The 11,153-nt window shown below is 31.6% G+C and overlaps 1 protein-coding gene across 1 annotated transcript; it reads right to left on the bottom strand.

The window, feature by feature from the left end:
* Nucleotides 1-571: 571 nt before the first annotated feature.
* Nucleotides 572-10,242, bottom strand: LOC126890291 (uncharacterized). The gene is made up of 2 exons (XM_050659149.1): nucleotides 9,049-10,242; nucleotides 572-619 (listed from the first exon to the last, which is right to left on the bottom strand). Exons 1-2 carry the CDS (start codon nucleotides 10,240-10,242, stop codon nucleotides 572-574), a joined length of 1,242 nt encoding a protein of 413 aa, XP_050515106.1.
* Between the last annotated feature and the right edge of the window lie 911 nt (nucleotides 10,243-11,153).

Genomic DNA, 11,153 nt, shown 5'->3' with positions numbered 1-11,153 from the left:
AATCGACAAGCTCATCCGGAAAAGAGAATCCAATCGCCTTCAGCAACTAGCTTACAATTAAAACCCAGTCATCACACCAATTTATAGGTCCCTACCTTTTCATAATTCTGTCATATCTGAGAAGATCAAACACATTCTCTGTTCTTCGGACAATGTCCACATATCATTCAAAGTCAATAACACTCTCAACAAAACATTATCTAACACTAAAGATCCAATCAACTTTATGAATCGTAGTGGTGTTTATAGATTATCTTGTTCTGATTGTGATGCCTCTTATGTAGGAAGAACCTATAGATCACTATCTACTAGAACAGCAGAACACACTAAACGTGACAATACATCAGCTTTCTCTCACCATCTCAAAGTCAACAAACACCACCTTAACATCCCAGATGGTGTGACTTTGATTCATAACATCCAAGATAAGAATACCCTTCGTTTAGATCTATATGAGGATTTAGAGATTGTCAGGGACGCAAGGACAAATCCAAACTGTGTTAACCGTCAACTTTCTCTTAACCGTGATTTCACCCCAATTCATAGACAATTATTTCCATAATTCTATATTTTATCCACCTTCACATTGGCCTTCTTTCCTATACATACCACTACAAACCTAAAATAAACAAAAACCCAAACAATATACCCAATCAAATAAATATTCTTTTGTATCTTTCAGTTTCTTTCACTCTGTGCTCCAGGCAAGACTCTATCTCTTTCATCTCATTCTCTAATTATTTTCACTTAACATAATCATTTTCTCATTATATCAAAATCACACCATGGAACCCTTGATCTTTTCAGATATGACATTCTAATATAGACAATAACCAAAAAAAGGAGGAAAAAAAATTTTGTTGCATTTCCAACATTTTTAATTGATTCACTCTATTTTTTCATTTAGATTAAAATTAAAAAATAAATCTTAGCTATCAGCATTTAATAAATTTACTTAATATCAACTTTGGTCAATACAATATTCAATCTAGAATTTCAATAGTTTAATATATGTGACATATTCTTTCTACATTTAGAGCTTACAATCTAAATTAATTTTTTTCTTTGATCAAAACATGTACATTTCTTTCAGCGCAATTTTCCTAATTTAATATCAGTCTTTATCCATTTAAAAATTCACACAATTTATTTTCAAAACAGTAATTATATTTCATTTATTTGTCCACTGAACATAGGCAACTTACCTTATCACCCGTTTTAATAATTTTTCTACATTTACAATTTCAATAGTTCTATATGCGACAAACTTTTTATATTCAGTCATAACAAAAATTTTTAAAAAATAAAAAATTTCTTGATCAAAATATGTACATAGGTTTTTTCAATTCCACTTCCTCATTTAATACCATTTCCTTTAATACCTCCAATAATTTACATTACAGATCTATAGATTGGTATTTCCTCATTATATTCGTTGGTTCCCTGAAACATATGCAACCGACCATTCCCTATTAGCATTTCTTCCAACTCTACAGCTGCTACTCTATTAAGATGTCATATTTAAAAAATTTTCTATATAAAAAATTTTTCTATATAATTTTCAATAATATTCATTCATTATAACTTTACTCAAATAAATATAATTATTCTTAGTCCTATACAGTTGACAAACAGTCTATGACGTCACAGCATATGAGTAGAATTTTGCCTTTGTTTTCGGTGCATTAATGAATATATTATTACAGCTTATTAACCTTTATTTACAGCTTAGAATTCATAACAAACATTTTTAATAGTGGCATATTCCCAATTTAATAATTAAGTTAAATATTAATTCACTCTGTCAAATTTTCCGGTTGACATTTGAGAAATCCACCTATCTTTTTTGACATCTTGTCATGAATTTTCAGGCACCAATCTGTCTAATCAGTTGGTTGTTAACCTCTCACCTGATCACAACCTTGTGTAAATTCCGAGCAAGGATGACATACATCCACATGTGATATATTTTTAATCTTAAGACATCGACTTATTGTCGATTACTACACAGCTCATAATGTAGCAATAATGTTATTTTGAGGTTTTACACCTATTCAAGTGGCTAGTTTCAATTACTTGTACACTGGACGTAAGTAACCACATTTTCTTTTTTTTTAATTGTCAAAACTTCACCCTTTTGCATTTCAATCTAAGTGGTTCACTTATTTCCAGGTTTACACTGAGGATGGTCCGTTTGACCGAAAAGGTTTTGTTGTACTTCCACTCCCTTGTGGATAAATTTTAAGAATTTTTTAATAAATTATATACCTACATACAACAGAAGTGTTTACTTCATTCTACGTTGTCTTAACAAAGGTATACAGCCAACTACAGGGTTTACCCTTTTAAAGTTTGGAAAGCTGGACACCAAAGGTAGAAAATATAAATAAGTTGGAAGCCTTTGAGATGTGGTGCTATAGAAGGATTTTGAAAATACCATGGATCCAACGAGCTACAAATGCAGAAGTGTTAAGAAGGTTGCAAAAGGATTGCGAGGTAATAAAGAACTTCAAAACAATAAAGCTAGAATATTTAGGCCACAGAGGTGCGAAATATGAGATATTAAGGCTCATAATGCAAAGTAAAATAAAGGGTAAAAGATCTATAGGTAGAAGAAGAATTTCCTGGCTGAGAAACTTAAGAGAGTGGTATAGTTGCAGCTCAGTAGATCTTTTCAGAGCAGCCGCCAATAAGGTACGGATAGCTGTAATAATAGCCAATCTCCGATAGGAGAAGGAACTACAAGAAGAAGAAGTAACATACAAGATATAGTACGGTGGGAAAAACAGACGACGAAAGTGGAATCAGCATGTGGCGAAAATGGACAGCGAGAGAATTGGAACCGTGCAGGTTCAGAAAAGCGACACCTGGTTCCACAGCTCAGCAACATTTTTCGCACTTTTAATTATATTGGCCAATTATATTAGTCCTGGTTGCTGCATAATTGTCAAGGCGATAGCCCAAAAAAAATTATAAGAGGAAAAGTAAGACTGAGGTTATGTTATTAAAAGGTAAACAATTGTATGGAGTAAATAAAATTAATTATTAAACAAAATACAATTAATTAAATTTACTTCTATATAATAATTGCATATCTCATCAATATTGTGGAGCAACATATAATTTTTCTTCTTTAATGGCAGTAGGTATGAAATATACCTCAATTTGACAATTTCAATTGACACTATGAAATATTTCAGAAAGTTGCAAGATTTCTCCGCTATTTGCGCACGATCGTTTCTCGTATCCCCTTCAAGTACTTGCACACCGCGAATAGATCATATATCCAGGGATTCGAAGTCAACAGGCAAGGGACCAATAGGAAGGCCCTTTTAAAGGTGGCAAGATAGCTGGCAGTCACAGCTACGAATACAAGCTTAAAATCGGCTAAGAACAGCCCAAGAGGCCTAATATAAGAAGAAGTAGAAGAAGTTGTCATTGTGCAAAAGTTGAGTAAAAAGTGAATTACAACAAGCTATCCGCTAGTATCGCGAACTAGCGGATTACTAGTGCAACTTCTGATGGAAATTTAATGAGAAGAGTATTGCGAATAATAGCAAATAATAGTTTCAAACTTATCATTTAATTTTTATCTTGTAATATTTACAACGCAAAAAAGTAATTAGATTGTAATCGATGGTTAACATCAGTAAGTATATAATTTTTGATTGATTATGATTATGACTGCGAATATTAGTTTCCTTCTTTTCTACTTCCGATACTTTTACAATTATTGTGTAGATGGAGCTTAGATTAATAGATTAATTAATACAGTGCTAGTCAAAAGTCCGTACTCCCCCTCTTATCTTTTGAACGGTTGTACCTATAATAGTGAAATTTGGAGGGAGGCAATAAACGGACGTAAGCTTTTTAACTAGTCATGACAGGTGACGTAATAGTGACAGATGACGTAACAGAGCCACTGTGACCGATAATTTTAAATGGGACCTTATGGCAAGTGATACCTCGTTTGAAAGGTATTCAAAATACCTATTCAGTCATACTAATTTTTTTTTGAGTTTAAGTTGATTTTGATTTTGGTGAATAAATTAAATAAATATAATATTGTAGTTTCGCATTTAATTAATAAAAATTAAAATGTCCGCCTATGGTTTTTTTGTCAAAAACGTTGGCTTTTTCAATTCTCTAGTAGTTTTTACGTCTACGTCAACCTTTTTGACAAGTAATCATGGGCGGAATTTTAAATTTTTAATAATTATATGTGAAACTACAATTTTATATTTATTTCATTTATTCATCAAAATTAGCTTAAACTCAAACAAAATTAGTATGACTGAATAGGTATTTTCAATACCTTTCAAACGAGGTATCACTTGCCATAAGGTCCCATTTAAAATTATCTGTCACAGTGGCGCTATAAAGTCATCTGTCACTATAACGTTACCTGTCATGACCAGTTAAGAAGCTTACATCTGCTTATTTCCTCCCTCCAAATTTCACTATTATAGGTATAACCGTTCAAAAGATACGAGGGGGTACGGACTTTTGACTAGCACTGTATAATGAAATGTTAAAAAATCAAATTTGAGTATTAAAACATAATAGACTAAGAGGCGCTATAGGTGAAATTTCTTAATCATTTTAGGCACGATCATTTATAACTTAAATAGTAGAACCTAAAAGAAAACGTTTGAACACTGTGCCGTCACTTTTCAGTGGCACATGCGTCGACAGTGGCGCATCAAACTTTCCGTTTATGGACGGGATGAATAAATTAAAAGTTACCCTCCCTTACTAACAGAATTAAATTTTTTTTATATTTTTTAAGTTCTATGTGATTATCACATAGGATTCAGCGTAATTTTAACCCACCACCCCCTTCCCCCTGCCCCCTCCATCAAAAACTTCATTTTTCGTTTTTATTTTGTTTTTGGTGGGATCCAATCAATTTTAAAATTTCAAAAAATTCACACGCATAGCTGAGGCTTTTATAAAAGATGCCTATTTTTTATAGACCCATAGGTAGAGTGTACATAACCTCAAAAAATTAAAAGAATTTTTTTTTTCAAAAAAGCGTATAACTTTTTTTGAGGAATAGCAGCAGGTCTAATTTTTTCTTAATCTTGTGTATTTTATCAAACACTATATTTTTATTTTTTTCAGATTTTTCCGTAAGGCTCCTTCAAAAATCCGAAAAACTGTTTTTTGGGGGGTTTTGGGGGATTTTCCCTATTTTATAGACTTCATAATACAGTAGAACGTCGATAATCCGGACGTCATAAATCCGGACCGTCAATAATCCGGATTTGTATCTAGCAAAAATATCTGATTCTTTTAAAATAAATTAAGAACTTATCTGCGAAAAACGAACCTCTACTGCAGTTCAAAAATATTTTACACATTTTTTTAAAAGCCCAAATAATGATGTTTTTACTGTACACATGGTGCTATTATAAATTAATTACAATACAGCGTTTAAACATAAAAATGTTTTGATTAATTTCACCTCTAGACACTTTACTGTACAAGAGAAAACATAATATTTTAAAACGTTTGTTGTACTTTAATGTGTATACTGGCCTTTTTTTGAGGAAATTTCGATAATCCGGATAATTTGATAATCCGGATGGGGTCCAGTCCCAATTAATCCGGATTATTGACGTTCTACTGTATATCAAATCAATTTTGTTTTTATAGGTTATATGTAACTTGAATTAACTGAGTCCTTTAGAATATTTAAAAAGCAGAAAAACACGTTCAAACCCCCCAAAACCCCTTTAAAGAACAGTTTTTTGGATTTTTGAAGGTGACCAGCGTTACAGAAAAATCTGAAAAAATTAGAAATATAGTGCTTGATAAAATACACAAGACTAAGAAAGAATTAGATCTGCGGCTATCCCCAAAAAAAAAAGTTATATACTTTTTTCCAAAAAAACAAATTTTAAATTTTTTTTGAGGTTATGTACACTCAACCTACAGGTCTATAAAAAATAGACGTGTTTTATAAAAGCCTTAACTATGCGTGTGGATTTTTTGAATTTTAAAATTGATTGCATCCCACAAAAAAAATAAAATCGAAAAATAAAGTTTTTGATGGTGGGGGCAGGGAGAAGGGGGTGGTGGGTTAAAATTACGATGAGTCTTATGTCTTAATCACATAGAACTTAAAAAATGAAAAAAATTAAATTCTGGTAATGAGGGAGGGTATTTTTTAATTTATGTATCCCGTCCATAAGTGGAAAGTTTGATGCGCCACTGTAGACGCATGTGCCACTGAAAAGTGATGGCACAGTGCTCAAACGTTTTCTTTTAGGTTCTATTATGTAAGTTATAGGGTCCCGTCGTGCCTAAAATGATTAAGAAATTTCACCTATAGCGGCTCTTAGTCTATAAGTGTATTTAAGGTAAAATATCTGCCACAGCTTTGGCCAACCAATATTTTTTCCTATTAATGTTTTTAATTTCAATGTTATAAATTAATCACTTTACATTTATGTCAAATTTTCAACAGAATTTCACTGATTTGTCACTACTCTGGCGCTCACGAACTTTTAACCCTAAAAGGACCAAGGAGGGTTAAAAAGTATCCACAACATTGCATTACATCCGATTTTCTAAATACCTTTGTTCCTAAAAATCTCAAATAATTAGCAGTTTTCGGCGTACTACTGCCCTATTAGCTGACATAATTAGCATTTCTATAATTTAATTCATTTCCTCATACTTTTATAAAAACTTGACAGTGGACTATAAGTAATTCCCTTGAATACCTTCAACACCTTCCCAAAATAGAAAGGGACGATATCATTCATGTGTCAAATTAGCAAAATCTAAAAGAAAAAGGACAATAAGTGGCCAAAAACAACCATAGTTTGTTCAAAATGCAAGTATGTATGCGGTAAGCACAGCAAGAAGTCAAAAATGTTTTTGTGTCCTACGATGATGACAATTCCACTGAAGCCGAAGACTCAGGGTAAATTATAAATTCGTATCTTTTAACTGTTCCATTAACGTCTAGGAATAATATAAAAGTGTTATTTTTAAATTAGTTTAAATAAAGAAGCACGTTTTTGATTAATTTATGTGTGGACATTTATTGACCCTCCTTGGTCCTCTCTGTTTCTACTAAAAGGTTGGTCCTGCGAGGGTTAAGTATCCCTTTACCTACGAGCACACAATGGACATCTTGATGCAATGCTATTGGCCTTAGTTGTCGATGCGTTTAAGCTAAATAAAAAAAAACAAGCTTTACCTCAACATGAAAATATTCAAACAGTTATAGCAATGCTATTGGGTAAACTAGCTGACCACCCAAATAACTATAGACCAATAATTGCTATATTGCCTATAACGCATAAACTACTTAAAAGTATTATTCGGTTATATTTATTTGAGAAAAATGCGATAAGCAGCACTATGACCGACGAATAACAGGGGTCGTATTTTCGAATTTAATCGAATATTTTCGCATACGAGTTAACTCGAATGAAAAATTTCGTATACGAACGTGAATGTGTATTTTTGAACGTCCTTCGAAATGTTATACGTATACGAGCAAAATTTGCACCGGCAACACTGCAAATTCGAATAACATTGAACTTATTTGTCATCTGAAGAGTCACAATGTTGCCATATTTGTTTGGTCTATTTCTTGTATAATGTACACTGTACACGACTGTCTTTACTGGGGTATAATGTATAAGAATAAGATTGTAAAGAACGTTTAATGTATAAAGATAACGACTTATAGTCTGAACAAATTATAAAAAATGGCCATTTTTGGGAAAAGTTGTTTAGAAGTTATTTTAAGTGTAATCGAATATTAAGATTGCATAGGTAGGTATATTAGTAATATCAATTTGCAAAGTCCGCAGAAAGTGTGCTATTTTGTTTAATATTATTTTTGTATCCAGTATTTACACTGATATTTTACTATTTACTTTTAAAAACTTTACTTCAATGCACCTTTATGTAATGTGATAGTATGAAAAAATTGAGGATATGGCAACGGTGTCATATGTCAAGTTTGGAGCTTAGATCCAATGCTAAAATGGTTACATAAAGTTAGGTTAGGTTATATTTTCAAGGCATAATCGTACATGTCCTTTCTTTCTATTAAAGAATTATTTAAACCAGCCATTGAAAATAAATTTCAATGTAAAAATATTGTAGACAACAACACAATTAACACTATGAGCTAAAACTATCATGACAGCTGAAATGACCTTGAAATGACAACAATAATTCGTATACGAGCATCCGTATACGAAAAAATTCGTACACGAAGTATTCGAAAATACAAGACACCGGATTTCAAGCGAAATTCTTCTAATTTCGTATGCGAAATATGCTCGAATGAATTCGAAAATAGGACCCCCAGGATAGTACCGACCTATATGAAACATAATATGGTATATTTTATAAGAAATTGGTTCTATAAATTTGTATTGTTATAAACAAAGCTTAATTTTATGTCTTGATGATATTGTGTAAGTTTAAATTACTTTTATCATATTTCTGCAATGCATTTTCTATAAGATGTTCAAACAACAATTGGTTTGTATACAAAAACTAATTAATAATTGAGCGAACGGTAGGTAGTGAAAGATAAAAAAATATATACTTATTTAAATAGTTTATAAAACCTTGAAGTAAAAATTAAAAGTTTATCTATTCAACACTTACTTACATTATTATTTTCTCTTACGAACTGATTTTCAAAGATTTGCACTTATTGCAACAATAAGTGAAGTGTTCATAATAAGGCCACGTTTTTCTTAAAAATTGAAGCAGTAGTTTGGTGTTGAACATATGTTGATAATCCCTACACCTGATTATGTAAGAAAATATTCCGGGTAAGCTCAGTATTGAGAGAAAGTTGTCTTGGTATTACACTTTGTCACTTTCTTCCTCTGAATCACTGTTCTCCACATTGATAATAATTTTATTTATAACAGGAATGTTTTTAAGATATTCTTTTTCGATATTTTTTACGTGCTCTATTGCTTTCTTCCAATTATCCTCAGAGATATTTTTAAATTCAGAATCTATTAGTTTCACGACAGTGTTATAACATTTTGGACTTACATTTTTTTGTCTCACATTATATTTCAGTTGAGACCATAACAACTCTATTGGATTTAAAACGCAGTAATATGGTGGTAGTCTTAAAGTTGTATGTCCATTTTTACTTGCTGCATTATCAATAATATATTCCTTTACAAATAATTTTGTATTAAGTACCTCTACTAATTGGTCTTTAGTGTACCAATCTTCAAAATATAAATCTTGTGATAATAAAAAATCTTGCAATTCATCCTTTCTAGAGTATTTATTCGGAATTTTTTTAAGTTGTCTAGAATGATATGATGCATTATCTAAAACAATAACACTGTTGTCTGCTAAATTTGGTAATAAGTTATTTTTAAACCACGATTCGAAAAGTTCACCCGTAATATCTTGATGATAGTCCAAACAACTGTCTTTAATGTCTTTTGCACTTAATAGTAAGCTATCGGTTACCCAACCATCTTTCCCTCCACAATGCAAAATGCATATTCGTTTGCCCCTGGAAGGTGGTACATTAACTTTGCACTTTACATTGTCATTACTCCAACCTTTGCCAATTGTTTCGTTAGTGTTAAACCACGTTTCATCTAAGTAATAAATTTTTCTTCCGCTATTTCTGTACTCGGTTATCTTTTCCAAATATTCATTACGCCATTTTATTAAACGGGCACTTTCCGTTATAGTATGTCGTTTATTGATTGTTTTATACTTAAAACCATTTGATAGTAAAAATTTTCTTAAAGTTGATTTACAGCAATTAATAATATTTTTAGATTTTAATTCGGCTAAAATTTGGTTAAGTGTGGGTATAATATTACCTGCAAACATATTATAAATGGTTTCTGAAATGGGACCTAAAATATGTTGCTCAATAGATCGATGTAGTCCAAAGTCGCTCCTTTTTTGTCTATTTGTAATGCCCTCCTTTATAATTCGATATACAGTAGCACATGAAACTTTTGTTAAAGCCGCAGTTTTTAAAACACTCTCGTGCCGTTCCAGTTCTTCACATAATCCATTAAACACATTTAACACAATTTCTTTAGCGTCTTTGGATAAATGTTTTCTTTCTGGCTTTTTAATACTTCCTCTACTTGGTCCAGCAGCATTTTCAGGATTATTTGGTGGTAGAATTTCCTCATTTTCTTCAACAATTTCTACTTCATTATTCTCAACAATTTCTAATGCACTATTCTCCCATGGACACCACATTTTTATTTACTTAATTATTTTCTGATATCGAAATCGTCACTAATAAATGCGTGCTCTCTTTACAGAGTTTCAACTAAAAATTATAAATACACATAACAATACCGAAAGCCACATCAGTCTTTTTGGCCGTTCAGAATTTCGTGGAAATTTAAAAACCTTTGTCAGCACAGCGCAGGGCTGTGACAAGAACCCGACAATCGAGTAAGAGGAGTCATAAACTCATAAACTTTTATTGATATAATAATAGGTATAAAAAGGAGCTTACATCGGCAACTTTTAGCAGCAGCGTAAATAAAAACATTATTGTGATTAAAGATAAAAACATTATTTTGATTAAATAGACCTAAAAGTTATACTTATCTAAATATAATATATTATTTATAATTGTACCTAATGAAATTATATTTTACAGTACTTATTTTTGCGTTTTTCTGAATACTATCCTGTAACAAGGCAAAATATTAAAGAGGAACTATTAAAACAGATGTCATTTGATCTAAGCACATGGATATTTTGTTCGGTATACCCTTAGAGGATGGAAAATTTTACACCACCCTCTGGTATACCACTTGTACACCAATTCGTCTATCTCTTTAAATTTCTCAATTATCGGTAACCGAGCTATATAATTTTTAACAGAATAAGCCCAATAATCCTCAAAGCTATTCCAATCGAACAAGCAAATCGATGTTAAACCGACCAGTTGCTCTGATCAGTAAGAGTAAATCTCTTTACACTTACATAATATGTCATACTATATTATAGTCTAAGATCCGAACATAGGTCGATCTGTACCCATCTGCTTTCCGGATGAAACATTTTTCTTTATTAAATTTCATACATAGACAAATATTTATAGCATGGGTTGCCTGTCAAAATAGTGTCATAGCTATCCTTAAACGGGGGCCGTA

The sequence above is a fragment of the Diabrotica virgifera genome, chromosome 8 (assembly GCF_917563875.1).
Source record: "Diabrotica virgifera virgifera chromosome 8, PGI_DIABVI_V3a".
NCBI classification, from domain to species: Eukaryota; Metazoa; Arthropoda; class Insecta; order Coleoptera; family Chrysomelidae; genus Diabrotica; species Diabrotica virgifera.
The sequence above is the reverse complement of the archived record's forward strand: the minus strand, read 5'-3'. Positions and strand labels throughout refer to the sequence as shown.